This window comes from Chironomus tepperi, unplaced genomic scaffold, assembly GCF_022539635.2.
Source record: "Chironomus tepperi strain 1889 unplaced genomic scaffold, CSIRO-AGI_Ctep_v1 contig_7, whole genome shotgun sequence".
Taxonomy (NCBI): domain Eukaryota; kingdom Metazoa; phylum Arthropoda; class Insecta; order Diptera; family Chironomidae; genus Chironomus; species Chironomus tepperi.
This window is the reverse complement of record NW_027226129.1, coordinates 265,482-282,698: the sequence shown is the minus strand read 5'-3', so window position 1 is coordinate 282,698 and position 17,217 is coordinate 265,482. Positions and strand designations below refer to the sequence as shown.

General features: G+C 31.5%; 1 protein-coding gene across 11 annotated transcripts in view; it reads left to right on the top strand.

Moving 5' to 3' along the window:
- Positions 1-6,431: 6,431 nt before the first annotated feature.
- Positions 6,432-17,217, top strand: part of LOC139099264 (serine/threonine-protein kinase MARK2-like) — a 32,986-nt gene continuing 22,200 nt past the window's right edge. For all 11 annotated transcript variants that reach the window (XM_070652319.1, XM_070651951.1, XM_070652241.1 and 8 more), the window contains exons 1-6: positions 6,432-7,252; positions 13,235-13,501; positions 13,931-14,151; positions 14,217-14,392; positions 14,452-14,654; positions 15,116-15,203. In XM_070652319.1, the coding sequence (XP_070508420.1) occupies positions 6,452-7,252; positions 13,235-13,501; positions 13,931-14,151; positions 14,217-14,392; positions 14,452-14,654; positions 15,116-15,203 (1,756 nt within the window). In that variant the 5' untranslated portion in view covers positions 6,432-6,451. The remainder of the gene's footprint in view (positions 7,253-13,234; positions 13,502-13,930; positions 14,152-14,216; positions 14,393-14,451; positions 14,655-15,115; positions 15,204-17,217) is intronic.

Below are 17,217 nucleotides of genomic sequence, written 5' to 3'. Positions count from 1 at the left end.
TTGATGACCGTGTGTAGCTATTTATAATGTCACACACAGTAAACAACAGTGATGACAAGTATGACTCACTGCACATTGGCCTTACTCAACATTTTCTTATTCTTCTTTTTTGGATCTTTTTACATCTTTTTTCTTACTTTTTAGTTACGAGCCTTGCTGTATATCGTATTTTATTTATTTTTAAGCATCGACGATGAATTTTGTTGTTGTTGTTGTTGCACGAAAGTATTGAATTTTTTGTGAATGTGAAATTTATAATTAGCGGCGCGTGTGTCGGAGGTAGTTTTAAGGTTTCTTTGGTGTGATGTGTGGAAAGGAAGAAGAAATTTGAGTGTGAGGATTGATATTGAGATGATGTTTTGAGGATTTGTGAGAGGATAAAGTGAATAAATTGTGTGAATCTGTTGAATGTGATTTATAGGTTATGTTGATATTGAGTTTGGGTGAGTTGAGTTGATTCTACTTGATTTTAGAAGAGTCAAGTTGACTTTTTGTTTTAGTCAAGTTGACTTTTGTTGAGTCAAGTTGACTTTTGTTGAGTCAAGTTGACTTTGATTGAGTCAAGTTGAGCTGAGACGAATCAATTTGAATATAGTAGAGTCAATTTGGCTTTAATCGAGCTAATTTGACTCTAATTAGATCAAGTTGACTATAATTAAGTTCAATTGACTGAAATAGAGACAAGATGACTAAGATCTAGTCAAGTTGACTGAAATCAAATGAAATTTACTATAATCGAATCCAGTTAATTTCAATCAAGTCATTTTGACTATAATTTAATCATACTGGATCATAATCAATTAATTTTCACTGCAATCTAGTCGAAATCGCATAAAATTGGCTCTAGTCTATTCAAGAGTTGTCTCAAGTCTAGTCAAGTTGACTTTACTCGAGAAAAGTCGACTGTAATAGGGTCAAAATGACTGCAGTCAAATCAAATTGACTGTTAAGATGTCAAATGGACTTTAATCCAATCAAGTTGATTGTAATTGAGTCAACTTGACTATAATCAGATCAACTTGACTGTAAATATGTCAAGTTGACTGGAAATATGTTAAGTTGACTTAAATCTTGACATATTTACAGTCAAGTTGACTTAAATCAAGCCAAATTGACTTTATTACAATCAAATTGACTTTAAAAGAGTCAAGTTGACTGTAATAAAGTCAAGTTGGCTTTATTAGAGTCAAGTTGTCTATAGCAAAAACAAGTTGACTAAAATCGATTCAAATGAAATGAAAACAACTCAACTTGACTATAATCGGATTGAGTTTACTGTAACTGAATCAAGTTGAATGTAATTAAGTCAAGTTGACTATCATAAAATCGAGTTGGCTGTAATCACATCAAGTTACTGATATGAAAGAGTCTTGTTGACTGAAATCGAGTCTAATTGACCGTAGTAAAGTTAAATGAACTCTAATTAAGTTACATGGACTTTAACAAAGTCAAGTTGACTAAAATTGGGTGAAACTGATTTTAATCGAGTCAAGTTGACTGGAATTAGATCAATTTGACTGAAATCAGGACAATTCGACTCTAATCGAGTCACGTTCCGTCAAATTGACTGTTCTCGAGTCAAATGAGCTTTAATCAAGGTATGTTGACTGTAATGAAGTCATGTGAATTCTAATCAAGTCAAGTTGACTTTATTTAACTCTATTATCTGAATGTGTTAGTGTATATGAACAAAAATACTTGAATCTGATCATTATCGCATATTTAAACGGTTAAATTTCAAATTTTTACAAACTTTTCAGGATATTTTGTGTATTTTAAGACTTATTGTGCCTTGAAAGGTGTCATAAGTCTACAAAGTAGCACTTTTAAGTCATTAAATGTCATTATTAGTGCTATAAATGCTGTAAAGCACCTCAATGTCTCAAAAAATCGTTGTTTACAAACAATCATCTTGTTGCTTAATGTCTGAAATTTGCCGTAACACGGATTAATATCCGCCGTACCCAAAAAACAAGTTCTTCTTGCTGTTCGTCTTTAATAAGGTCAAAAAAGAATCAAAACAGAGAACAGCTTTGTCCTCGTCTCATTGTCGTTGTTCGTCCTTGACGTCAGCTTCTTGTTATTTTTGCCAATTGCCGTTGACTGTTTATAAATAAGCCGGTGATGGAGGATGGCTGAAAAAGGTTGAAAATCAATTAACAATAAATTCATAATTTTTTTTCTTTTTTTTGCGGCACTTTATTAGGTTTTGTGAATAAATTAATGCAAATTTTAATTTAATTAACATTGAAAAGTTAAAAATTTAATTCATAAAATCAATTCGTCCATTAAACTGATTGAAGGATTTGCAAAGTCTTTACATTGATGAATGAATGGATAAGGAATAATAAGAAAATATTGTTAAAAATAGTGAAAATAGTGAAATTGTGAAAATTAAACTAAAATTAATAAATTAATTAAAATTTATATTTAAATTTGGGAGTGATCGGATTTAAAAAGTGACAAAAAAAAAAACAATTGAATTTAGTAATAATATTTTATAAACTTCAAAAATTCTAAGGTTATTTTTACATTTTGAGTTTATATTTGAATTTTGAAATTATTTGAAATTTGGATTTTTTCATTTTTTTTAAAATTTTGTACATTTTGAACTTTTTTATATTTTTATTATTTTTTTTTAAATTTCAAAAACTTTGAAAACTATTCAATTTTTAATTTTTTTTTAATTTAAAACATTTCAATTTAAAATTTTTATTTCAAATATAAATTTTAAGTAATTCTTGAATTTCGAAATTGTTTTTAAATTCTTAAATTTGAATTGTAGTTTTAAATTTCTCTATTTTAATTTTAAAAAACTCTTTTAATTTAATAAAGATTTTGTAATTTTCAAATTAGTTTCCAATTTAAATTTTTAAATTTGTTCAAATTTCAGTTTTTAAATTCTTTAAAATCAAATTTTAAGTTTTTAAATTCAAATTTTTAAATTTTTTTAAATTTTTTAAAAATTAAATTTTTAAACTTTTTTAAAATTTAAATTTTTGAATTTTTAAAACTTTTTAAAATTTTTTATATTTTTTAATTAAATTTTGAATTCTTTAAATTTGTAATTTAATATTTAAAACTAAAATGTCAAAAAAAATTTTTAAACAATTTTCCTCAAACTCATACCACAACAGAGCTTTTTACACTTTAAAAAGCCCACCAAATCAAAACCAACACAACTTAACATTTTAAAAGAGTTAAAAATTAAAAAAGAGAGCAAAAAAAAAATATTTTTTTACGTCCAAATTTCCAATTAAAAGTGTGAAAAATCATCAATATTGAGCCTCAATTCTTATCAATAAAATCCACCAATATTATTGTTAAAGTTGTGTGTTTACCTCACACAAAACCAAAACTTATTACTTTTTCACATTTTTACTTTTTTTTTTTTTTCACTTTACTTTACTCAATCGACACTAAAAAATAAAATTTACCTTATCAGTATCGAGTGCAATTTCAGAGCGTTGCGATGTGCAAAACTAAATGTCGAGTTGAATTTTTATTTGAAATTTTTATGAAATGTGATTAAGCAATAGAATATTGGATATAAACTGTGTAAAATGTGTGTGTGATATGAAAATTGGAATTTAATTTAATTTTTTTAGTGCAATTTTTTAAACTTTTTTTGAGGTTAAAAATGGGAAAAATTCACAAAATTTTTCAATGCTTTTCAAGGGGATTAATTGACAGTTTTGATTAGAAAATGGCAGAATTTTAACAAAAATTAATTCAAAAATTAAAAAATTTATCAACAATTTTTAAAAATTAAAAAAAAAGCGAAAATAGAACCAAAAAAGTTCAATTGTTTTAAAAAATGACAAAATGTTAAAATTAATAAAAAAATTTTTAACAAAAATTGCAAAAAATTGAAAAAATTTAATAAAATTCTATTAAATTTTATCAAAAAAAAAGTGTCTAGAATTGACAAAAAAAGTAAAAGTTTATCAAATTGAATATAAAAAAAATCAAAAAAATTTTTAGCAAATTTAATCAAAAATTTCAAAAATTTATAAAAAAATTTCAAAAAACTGTTAAAAATTAATTGGCGAATTTGTTTAAAAACTGTTAAAAAATTTACATGAAATTTGAAAATTGGTTTTGAAAAATTGTAGTGAAAATTCCAAAAATACCAATGAAAAATTGGCAAAAACGTTAAATTTTTAAGAAATTTACAAAAAAATTGCAAAATTTATCTGCAACGATTTGCAAAATTTGCTCAAAAAGTGTATTTTTTTTTGTATTTTTAAAAAAAAATTGTTTTTCAATAAAAAATTTCAAAATTTTTTGTTATAAAATACAAAAAAAAAATTTTCAATTTTTTGATTATATTTTTGCAAAGATTTAAAATTTGCTAAAATTTGCAATTTTTTTAATTTAAATTTTAAATTTTTTATTGTTTTTGCAATTTTACAAATTTTTGTATAATTTTTTTTTATAAATTTTTGTCAATTTTTTGCCATTTTTCTATGAATTTTTGAAATTTTTTAAATAAATTTAGCAAAAAAAACCACAAAGTTTTGCCCAAAAGACATCTTAAACAATCCCAAATACAAATAAATTAATCAACATAACCTTAAAAATTGTCAACATTTCCACCACTTTTCCCACCCAAAATCTCCTCAAAAATTCACAAATCTCAAAAGCCTCCAAAAACCTCTCAAAAAAGTCATCCAAAATGAGTCATATTTCTAATTTATTTTAACAAGTGGTCTATAATTGAGGCTGAATAAGATTAGCAAGTTCCAAATTAACTAAGTGGATAGACATACGTGAGATAGAAACTGGAACCGACAATACCCGTAAATTAACACAGTCCATTTAGTCTTGCTGATGCTATAAACGGAGTGAATGTGTCGTACAACTTTTTCTTTTTATTTTTACTCGAATTTTTCAATTTTTTTTTTATTTTTTTTTTATTTATTTCGAATCGAGTGCATTTTATGGTTTATTAAAGTCACTGATAATTGGGTGGACTGAAGTTGTAGTTTGAGATTGTGAGAAAATTTTAGTTGTGGACTTAAGCTTTAATCGAGTGGAAATTGAGAAATTGAACAAAAATGTTTTAAGAATTTGATAATAATTGGACAATAAGTTGACAATAACTAGTTATATTGATAAGTTGAGGTGGTTTTGAAGTTAAAAGTTGAAAAGTTGAACTTTTTGAATCAAAATTTGAAGAATTTCTTAGGAAAAGCAAGTGAAAATTTGTGAATTTTATCGATGAAAAGATTATTAAAATTGAAGAAAAAATTAAAGAATTTATTGTTGAAATTTTAAAATTTTCAATTTTTAAAAATTTAAATTTAATTTAAAAATTTTTCAATTTTTAAAAAATTTATATTTAATTTCAAAAGTTAAATTTAAAAAATTCAAAAATTTTAATTTTAAAATAAAACAAAATTGCTTGAATTTTGAATTTAAAATTCAAATAATTTCGAAATTTTAATTTTATAACTTCAAATAATTTTTAAAATTTCAAACTTTAAATTCAAATATTTTATTAAAAATTCAGAATTCAAAAATTGAAAAACAAAGTATTCTTCATAGTTTTTAAATTAAATAAATTTAATAAAAATTAAGTTTTTAAAAAAAAAATCTAAAATGCACTAAAAGTTCAAAAATTTAAAAAATTAATTTTTAACAATTTCAAAAAACGAAAAATTTAAAAAGTTAAAAACACAAAATTCAAATAATTTCAAAATTTAAAAGTTCAAAACCTTAAAAAATAATACTTCAACCTTTAATTCATCAGAAAACATTATTAATTTAATTAAATTAATAACAATATAATACCAATAATTACATATAAATGTAACATAATTATGAAGTGAACTATTCATCAAATAATAATTAATTCTACAATTATCACCAAACATTGTGCAATTTATAACAATTAAACCTAATCATCAAAGTGAATATTTAAAGTGAACTCGATTAAAATTTACAACAATGAAGAGGAAAAAACTAAAAAATTAATTAAATTAAAATTCAATCTGTAAAATAGACAAGATTGAAGTTAACAAAATTAGACATTAAAGTTAAATCAACTAAATTTAATAAATTTAACCTTCCGAATACCAAACTTACATGAAAAATTAAAATAATTCATAAATAATAATAATAATAAAATTGAAAAAATTCAAAAAATTCAAAAAAAAATTGAAAAAAGTTAAAAATCAATTTTAAAATTCAAAAAAGTTAAAAAAAAATTCTAAAATTTGAAATTTAAAAATTAAAACAGTTCAAAAAATTCGAAAAAGTTAACGAAAAGATAAAAAAAAGAGGAAAAATTCACAAAAAATTGAAATTTTAAAATTTTAACATTCAAAAAAAATTTGCAAAGTGGAAAAAAAATTCAAAAATTTAAAATTTAATAAATATAAAAAAATCAAAAAATTCAAGAAAATTCTAAACAAAATTTGAAAAACTTCATAAAAATCCCAAAAAAATGAGTGAATTTGACCGCACCGAGCACATCCGTCGTTCAATCCGACGTCCAAAAAAGTCACCAGCCCCTCAACCGCCCATCATGCCACCACCACCTCTCTCTACCGCCACCCCAAAATCACCAATCATCACAAAATCATTCCTAACCTCAAAACTTCCATCGCCAAAATCCACAACAACACCAACAACAACAACATCCGAAGATGTCTCATCAATAATCAAACGACTTTTAATAACAAAACGTGATTTTGTGGCCAATACAACACCACACACCAATGACGTACGTCCAACAACCGTACACACGTCACCAGTTCCGTCACCAGCTGCAATATCACCGCGTGTTATCTCCCATATGCCAAAAACAACAACAAATAATGACGATGATTCACAAAGTGCCTTATTGGCCATACAGAAGCATATCAATGCAATTGAATTTAATCAAAAAGTTCATGCAATTGAGCAAGAGTCGCAGCCACAGCCACAAATACCAATCATACCCGTCCGTAAGACACGTTATGATGAAATGGAATCATTACTTAATACGGGAATCAGTGATTTAGCAACAAATCAACATGATACGGATGATGAAGGTGATAGTGGTATACAATTTCAGCGTGGTGGTAATACGCGCAGTTCCGTTCAAGGTGTGCCGAGTCAAAATGTTGATGCTAAAAAGTTAAAAATGCCAAGACCGGCAGCGAGAACGGCGAGTGATACGAAACAGCATGAAATGTTGAGGAATTTGTTTAAGAATGTTGGTGGGAAGAAACAGGAGAGTGAGGATAAGGAGAAGCAGGCTAAGGTAAAAATGGAAAGGATGCTCCTCAGGAGCGCCCTGGGGTAGCGCCTTGGGGCAGTTAATGTGATTATGAGGGAATTAGTCGATTAGTTCTGAATTGTGAAAGGGTAATCAAAACCCTTGATTCTCTTTAATAAATTGGATTAGAATCAAAATCCATGAATACTTTAAAACCCAAGACACACTCCAAAATCCAAGACACACTACAAAATCCTAGACACACTCCAAAATCAAGATATTATAAAATCAAGGCAATCTTCAAAATCTGAGAAAGACTTTAAAATCCAAGATACAATACAAAACCCGAGATTTACTCCAAAATCGAGATACACTCCAAAACTCAAGATATTATTTTAAACCAATACCAATTTCAAAATTCGAGATACACTTCAAGCTCAAAACCATAGACACACGTTCAAACCCAGGACATTTCTAAACCAAAGACACACTCCAAAAATCAGGACACACAAACTAAAGACACACTCCCAAAACCAAAGACTCACACCCAAACATAGAAACAATCCAAAACTCAGAACATGCTCTAAATCCCTGGATACACTCCAAAACACAGGATATATTTCAAAAACTCAAGATACACTCCTAAACTCAAGTCAATCTTTAACTTTTGGACATGAACCAAACCCATGAAACACTCTAAATGCTAGGCACACTTCAAAACCAAATACTCAACCTAAATTAGCCCAAAACAAGTTTCAAAATCTAGAGCTACGTTTCAAAAAATCAAGACATAATCAAAAATTCAAAACACAGTTCAAAACTCAAGACACTTCAAAATACAAGACACAATCCAAATCCAAGACACAATCCATAATCCAAGACACAATCCATGATCCAAGACACAATCCATGATCCAAAACACGATCCACAATATTTAAGAAAGCTATAAAATCAAAAGTTGTCTTAAATTTATCTTTTCGTTAAAAACCCAAGACACGACTCCAATATCAAATACTCATTCCTAAACACAAATCCTAAATAAACTCTGTTGACCTCAACAATTACTTCCAAAACCTCCAGACTTCCTCAACAACAAAAACACAATTAAGTTCCACTACCAATCCATCAACGCTCACATTCCCCCTATCTTTGATCAGATCAGGTGACGTTTGTTGTGTTTAACGTCTGATAAGATTGAAGCAGAAGAGTTTGGCAAAACGGGTAAAGCTGATAAGATAACAAACAAGGCTGACATGTGGGGAGTTGTGAAGTTTTTGTTATTTTTTTTTCTCTGTTCTGTTATTGAAAATCAAATTTAAAGCAATTTTTGATACTCGAAAAATGCATTTTGTTTATGGAACTGATTTATGAGGGTCTCTATGGCTATTAGAGGCTCTTACTGGATTTTTTGTGGTTCTCTCTGGCTCTCTGTGTCTCTCAGTGGCTCTCTGTGGCTCTCTGAGTCTCTCTGAGTCTCTCTGAGTCTCTCAGTGGCTCTCTGAGTCTCTCTGAGTCTCTCTGACTCTCTCTGAGTCTCTCTGCGTCTCTCTGTGGCTCTCTGAGTCTCTCTGTGGCTCTCTGAGTCTCTTTGTGGCTCTCTGTGGCTCTCTGAGTCTCTCTCAGTCTCTTAATGGCTCTCTGAGTCTCTCTGAGTCTCTCTGAGTCTCTCTGAGTCTTTCTGAGTCTCTCTGAGTCTCTCTGAGTCTCTCTGAGTCTCTCTGAGTCTCTCTGTGGCTTTCTGTGGCTCTCTGTGGCTCTCTGAGTCTCTCTGTGGCTCTCTGAGTCTCTCTGAGTCTCTCTGAGTCTCTCTGAGTCTCTCTGAGTCTCTCTGAGTCTCTCTGAGTCTCTCTGAGTCTCTCTGTGTCTCTCTGAGTCTCTCTGAGTCTCTCTGAGTCTCTCTGTGGCTCTCTGAGTCTCTCTGAGTCTCTCTGAGTCTCTCTGAGTCTCTCTGAGGCTCTCTGAGTCTCTCTGTGGCTCTCTGAGTCTCTCTGTGGCTCTCTGAGTCTCTCTGAGTCTCTCTGTGGCTCTCTGAGTCTCTCTGAGTCTCTCTGAGTCTCTCTGTGGCTCTCTGTGGCTCTCTGTGGCTCTCTGTGGCTCTCTGAGTCTCTCTGAGTCTCTCTGTGGCTCTCTGTGGCTCTCTGAGTCTCTCTGTGGCTCTCTGAGTCTCTCTGAGTCTCTCTGTGGCTCTCTGAGTCTCTCTGTGGCTCTCTGAGTCTCTCTGTGGCTCTCTGAGTCTCTCTGAGTCTCTCTGAGTCTCTCTGAGACTCCAAAATCATCCAGAACTCTCGAAATTTCCAAAAACTTTCCAAAACTGATAAAAATGATTCTGGAAATAAAAGAATAAATCTGAAAATCAAATCAAAACGAAAAACTTACTTCAAGTTTATGTAAATAATGTTCACATCCAGTTGACATATTTTATCTCTAATACACAATAACGTTTTATCAAACAATATAATACACATATTTGCACTATTTATACATTTATATCGTGTATCAGTGTGCTCAATGATAAGAAGCAATGTTCATCTTACTTGAATGTGTTTTTGCAGTCTGGTCTTCAAAAAAATCACATTTGTATTGGTTCAATTATTGAATATTTGAATGTGTGTGTGTGGACAGATAAACTATCAGTCATATACCTAAACATGAACGACGATATCTGTGCATTTGTGATGAATACAGTCACAATTTTGAAAAAAAAAAAGAATTTCTAATTTTTTAAATTAATAAAATTTATGGATATAACTTAATGACACTAGTCATGCATTTTAGATGAGCTATGAATGAGTAGTTTTTGAAATGGAACAAGTTTGTAGTTGTGAGTAGCTTTAGAGCAGCTCAATGAGATTGAGATTGAGATCAAGACTGATACTTGGGAACCGAAGATTACCGAAAAGAACCGAAGATTACCGAAAAGAACCGAAGATTACCGAAGTGACCGAAAAGATCTGAAGACGATTGACGAACTGACCGAACAGACCGAACTGACCGAACTGACCGACCTGACGGAACTGACCGAACAGACGAAACTGACCGAACAGACGGAACTGACCGAATAGACGGAACTGACCGAAACAGACCGAACAGACTGATCTGACCAAACAGACCGAACAGACTGAACTGAATGAACTGACAGAACTGACCAAACAAACGAAACTGACCGAATAGACCGAACGACCGAAAAGACTGAACAGACCCGATTGACTGAACTGACCCAACAGGCCGAAACAAACTGAACTGACCGACCTGACGGAACTGACCGAACAGACGAAACTGACCGAACAGACGGAACTGACCGAACTGACCGAACAGACGGAACAGATCGAATAGACTGAACTGACCGAACTGAATGACTGAACTGACCAAACAGACCGAACTGACCGAATGACCGAACGACCGAACAGACCCGATTGAAACTGACCGAAACTGACTGAACTGACGGAACTGACCGAATAGACGGAACAGACAGAACTGACCGAAAAGACGGAACTGACCGAACTGACGGAACTGACCGAACTGACCGAACTGACCGAACAGACTGAACTGAATGAACTGACAGAACTGACCAAACAAACGAAACTGACCGAATAGACGGAACTGACCGAAAAGACGGAACTGACCGAAACAGACCAAACAGGTGGAACTGATCGAACTGACCGAAACAGACCGAAGAGACCGAACAACCCGAAGTGACCGAAGAACAAACTGAGCGAAGACCGAGAATCATGGAAATCTTGGTCTCGGAATCGATCACTTAAGTGCTTTGAAGCTGCTTCTCAAAAATCACAAACTTATCCAACCACCACAACATCATATCATTGTCATTACACCACACAAAACCTGGATAATCTTTATCTAAAATTTTGATTATTATCTTGACATGACGTTCTCAACTTCCTTGATAAATTTGGATAATCTTTGAGGGATTTAATGTGCGTTTTTTTATTCGAATGAATATTTTTAGACTAAAAGGTAGAAAAAGTAGAAAGTATCTCAAGGAAAATTGAGTAAATAATCACGCGTTCTGCATGTGTTTGGCGATGATGATATTTATGATATGGATACTAATCGGACATTGAGCTTCAATAGGTGCATACTAGGGTGGAGTGGGATGTAAATTAGATAAAGGTGATTTATTTGGGAGTTTTTTGGAGTTTTGAAAAAATTTTGGGATTTTTAGAGCTGTTTAAAGTATTTGGAGGTTTTTAAGGTTTATTGAGGCTTTTTTGAGGTCCTAGAGCTACTTGGTAGTCATCTGGTTGTTAATAAGCGGCACTGTAGGGTCACTGAGGCTCCCTAGAGCTCTTATGTGTTCTTTGAGGTAGTTTAGAGATGATTCAGGGTTTAATGAGCCTTTTTTAGATTCTGTGAGGCTTAGTAGACATCTTAGTGCTGTTTAAGGATCTGTTAAGCTGTCTAAAGACCTTTTAAGACTTCCTAATGCTCTTCAGAGCTTGTTAGAGACTCTCTGGAGCTGTATTAGACTCATCGTTGTTATATAGTGCTGTATTAAGCTGCTTTTGACTCTTGAAGACTCAAATCAACTCACTTGAACATCCTATGAATCTCTGGACCCTCCTATACCCTTCTATACACTCCTATAACCTCCTATGCTCTCCTTTATACCTTCCTATACCTTTGCCTTCTTATACACTCCTGCCTCTCTTATACCATCCAATATCCTCCTATACCCTCCTATATACTCTCCTAAACCCTCCTATGTCCCTATACTCCTATATCTCTCCTTAATGATCTCCTATATCCTCCAAGTATCTTCTTATACCCTAATTAGCCCTCCTTTATCTTCTACCTCCTATTTCTTCCTAAATCCTCCTTTGTTCTTCTATCCATAAACACCATTTCACCTCCACAACAACATAAATCATCCGCCGACTGTATTTTATTATTTTTTTATCGTCTTTTATTTTTACTTACCTCTTCTTGTCTATTTTTGTGTATATAAACACATCTACATGCTACAGTTGTGGATATCATCATGTCCACATTATTAATCTTGTTTCTTTTTTATGTATGAATGATGAGCAATATTCATATTGTATTGCAAAATAAAGAAATGAAGAGTTAATGACTAATTGATGTGAAAATGATTGCATTTGACCGGGTGCAAAATGTCATGAATACGGGTCAAGTGGATGAGCGAATGTGCATGGCATTGTTGATGAGTATGACTGTTTTGGAATGGAATTTGAAGTTAGAATTATGAGTATGAATGAATGTGGGGGATGAATAGAGTGGAAGTTGGTTAATTGATTGGAAATTCTACCCCGGGGTGGATGTGAGTCTCTGCATGGGACCAAGATGACCCTGACAAAGTGCCTCAGAGGGGCGTGACTCTGACTTGGCATCTATTAGGCCAGTATGACTTTGACATGATTTTTGACCTAAACCGAATTCAGTATCAAGTCAGAGGCAATATGACCTGGGACACCATGTTAGAATTTCAGCCGACTTGGTGCACCATGCAACAGTCATGCCGCACTGGGACATCATGCTCGATTTATGTCAGATTCACGCAACTCTGGGGCACTAGAGCATCACGTCGACCAGAATGCACGCCGACATGGTAGACACCATGCCATAGTCACTTCGGGGCCTGATAGGTGTGAAGTCAGAGTCACGCTGACCTGGTAGACACTATGTTCAAATTACATTGACCAAGGAGTCACCATGTCAGACTTATGTCGACTCGGTGTCGAAATTTCAGATCGACTACCCAACTTGGGTTACTTGGGGGGATGGGATAGGGTTGGGGTTAGTCAGTCCATTTTAACCCCGTGATTGACAACCCTATCCTATAGTCTACATTGAATTATGATCAATTTGGGTATTATACACACCTCAGTCAGGTGTCAGTGACATTAAACGACAATATACATCCAAAATCACCGCAGCATGACATTCAAAATAGTCAAAATATCAACAAATTAGGTTCTATAAATCTAAAAATATCCAAAATTAATCCCAAAATCCAATTTCTAATAATTCAATTTTCCATCCATTCAGGGTTCACCAAACATGCAAATGCGTGTTACGAACAGTCACAATCGATGGCGTCCCGGTGAAGAACAACAGTCAGGTGGTGCAAATCATACACGATGGCGTCCAGCTGAGGAGCAAATTGGAAAATATCGACTGCTCAAGACAATCGGAAAGGGTAATTTTGCAAAAGTGAAACTTGCTAAGCATGTGCCGACTGGTAAAGAAGTTGCAATTAAAATAATTGACAAGACACAACTTAATCCGACCAGTTTGCAGAAGCTCTTCCGGGAGGTGAGTTTGAAGTGTTTATTTTAAGGATATTTAGGGAAATTTAGGGATATTTTGAGGATATTTTAGGGATATTTAAGGATATTTTAGGGATATTTTAGGGATATTTTAGGGATATTTTGGGGATATTTTGAGGGATATTTTGTGGATATTTTAAGGATATTTTTATTTTGAGGTTATTTTGGAATATTATGAATATTTTAGGAAAATTTTGGGAATATTTGGGGATACTTTGGGGATATTTTGGGAATATTTTGAGGATATTTTGTGAAATAAATTTTGGGGATATTTTAGCAATATTTTAGGGAGATATTTTATTTTGAGAATATTTAATATTTTGGGAATATTCGGTTTTATGGGGATATTTGGGGATTTTAGAGGATATTTAAAAGAATTTTTTTTTAATAATTTTTGTGTCCAAAATTTTTTCAGGTTCGCATCATGAAGATGCTCGATCATCCCAACATAGTAAAGCTTTTTCAAGTGATTCAAACCGACAAGACATTGTATCTTGTGATGGAATATGCATCCGGTGGTGAAGTCTTTGACTATCTTGTTATGCATGGACGTATGAAGGAGAAAGAGGCGCGTGCTAAATTTAGACAAATTGTCTCGGCCGTTCAGTATTTGCATCAGAAACGCATTATTCATCGGTAAGTGATTTTATTCCTATCTGTGCCTTAATCACATGCTTAATATCCATTTTGACCATTTTCAGTGATTTAAAGGCAGAAAATCTACTGCTTGACTCAGAAATGAATATAAAAATAGCCGATTTTGGCTTTAGTAATGAATTTACACCCGGCAATAAGCTGGATACATTCTGTGGAAGTCCTCCATATGCAGCACCTGAACTGTTTCAGGGTAGAAAATATGATGGTCCGGAAGTTGATGGTGAGATTGGACATAACCTCAAAATTATTCAAAATATTCAAATTTAACCCTATTTTTAGTATGGTCGCTTGGCGTTATTCTATACACATTAGTAAGTGGATCGCTTCCATTTGATGGTACAACGTTACGTGAATTGCGTGAACGTGTGTTACGTGGCAAGTATCGTATACCATTTTACATATCCACCGACTGCGAAAATTTATTAAGGAAATTCCTCGTACTCAATCCGGCAAAGCGAGCGAGCTTAGAGCAAATTATGAAGGTGAGTTGAACATAACCTTAAAATTTAGGAAATTAACCTCAAAACTCAAGAACTTAACCTCAAAATTGAGGACCCTAACCTCAAAATTCAGGAACCTAACCTCAAAATTCAGGAACCTAACCTCAAAATTTAGGAACCTAACCTCAAAATTCAGGAACTTAACCTCAAAATTCAAGAACTTAACCTCAAAATTCAGGAACTTAACCTCAAAATTCTGGAAATTAACCTCAAAATTTAGGAACTTAACCTCAAAATTCAGGAACTTAACCTCAACATTCCTGAACTTAACCTCAAAATTCAAAAATTTAACCTCAAAATTCCTCAACTTAACATCAAAATTCATGAACCCAATCTTAAAATTCAGAAACTTAACCTCAAAAATCAAAACCTAACCTCAAAATTCCCTAACCCCAAATTTTCACAATTCTAACCTCAAATTTTTCTTTTTCCCCAAAATCAAGGATAAATGGATGAACATGGGCTATGAAGATGACGAATTGAAGCCATACGTTGAGCCACAACCTGATCTCAATGATCAGAAAAGGATAGGTAAGACGGGTACTGTACAACAACAACATTCATTAATACAAAACTTTAAAATTTCTCAGAATGATGATAAAAAAAATATTTTTTTTAATTTTTTTTATTTCAAAAATTTTTTTTTAAATTTTATGATAAAAATTAATTTTTTGTTCTTAATTTTGATGAAAGTTTTCGTGAGGAAGTGATGAATTGTGTTGATTTAGAGAGTTTAGGGGTATGGAGGGTGTACTCTTGGGTATTATTGAGTGCTCTGGGGTTGAACTTAAGTGCCTCGGGGTAATTTTAGGTGCCTCGTGATAATATGAGGTGCCATGGGGTTATTAAGAGTGCCATGGGGTAATTTAGAGTGTCATGGGGTAATTTAAGGTGTCATGGGGTAATTTAAGGTGTCATGGGGTAATTTAAGGTGTCATGGGGTAATTTAAGGTGTCATGGGGTAATTTAAGGTGTCATGGGGTAATTTATGGTGCCATGGGGTAATTTAAGGTGCCATGGGGTAATTTAGAGTGCTGTGGGGTAATTTAAGGTGCCTTGGGGTAATTTAAGGTGACATGGGGTAATTTAAGGTATCAAGGGGTAATTTAAGGTGCCTTGGGGTAATTTAGGATGACATGGGATAATTTAAGTTGTCATGGGGTAATTTAAGGTGTCATGGGGTAATTTAAGGTGTCATACTGTAATTTAAGGTGCTATGGGGTAATTTAAGGTGCCTTGGGGTAATTTAAGGTGCCATGGGGTAATTTAAGGTGTCATGGGGTAATTTAAGGTGCCTTTGGGTAATTCAAAGTTTGTAAAGGTATTATTAGGTGCTCTGGGGTAATTGGGAGCCTATCAAGTGGTCTAAGCTTATCTTTTGGGTACCAAAATTGATTAAATAACCTCAAAACTCAACTCATCTAAATAAATTCTAAACCAAAAATGAAAACTTTTCAATTCTCGCCAAAAAAAAAGTGTAAAAATTTGTGAAAAACCCCAAAAAAATTAAAAATCTCAATTTTAAAATAATTTTTTTTAATTTCAAAAAATTGTCGTTAAATGTTTAATTTTTTTATTTTTCTTTAAATTTATTTTATGTCGTAAAAATTTCAACAAAAAAAAATATTTTGTGTAGAAAATTTTTCGATGTTAAATTTTGTGCATGTTAATTATATAAAAACTATATATTTCAGACCTATATTCCCAATAATATGTATGCTACCTAAAATAATATTAAAATTTGAATGCATTTACATCATGAAAAATTCAAAAAGTTTGTACATAAAATTGCATTCGATAAGAAATTTTTCATCAAATAGTTTAGAAACTTTTTTTAAAATATATAAAAAAAAATCTATTTTTTCTTGCATGTCATATTTTTGGATATTATTCAAAATTTATATTACAGCACAAAACAACATGAAAATGTCATGACAACTTCAAATCAAAAATATTATTGAAAATTTCAATCGGAAAAATTCAGAATAAATTCTCGAAATTCTAAAAATAAAAAAATTTAAATTTCAACTTCAATTCAATGTCAAAATTCGACAAAAAAATATGTGAATTTTATTACAACTTTCTTCAACAATTTCAAATTTAATTTCATAATTATAGTTTAAAAAAATTTAAAAAGTTTAAAAATTTAAAAAAAAATTTAAAAAAATTCAAAAAAATTTTCAAAAATTCAAAAAAACAAATTAAAAAAAAATTTAAAAAAATTATGATTAAAAAATTTTTAAAATTTTATAATTTATTAAATTTTAATTTAATTTAATTAATTATTTAAAATTTTAAAAATGCAGAATAAATTCGACGGTAAATTTTACTTTAATTTGAACAATTTTTAATTAATTATTCAACAATTTACTAGATATCTATTCACAATAAATCAACATTTCATACAGAAAATTAGAATTTTTACACTCAAAATTAAAATTTATTTTTCGTAAAATCTTTTAGAGATTTAGTGGACTATTTTTGTAATTAATTAGTCGTTATCAATAAATGTAGTTATCTATCGGTATATTCGAATTTTGTGGAC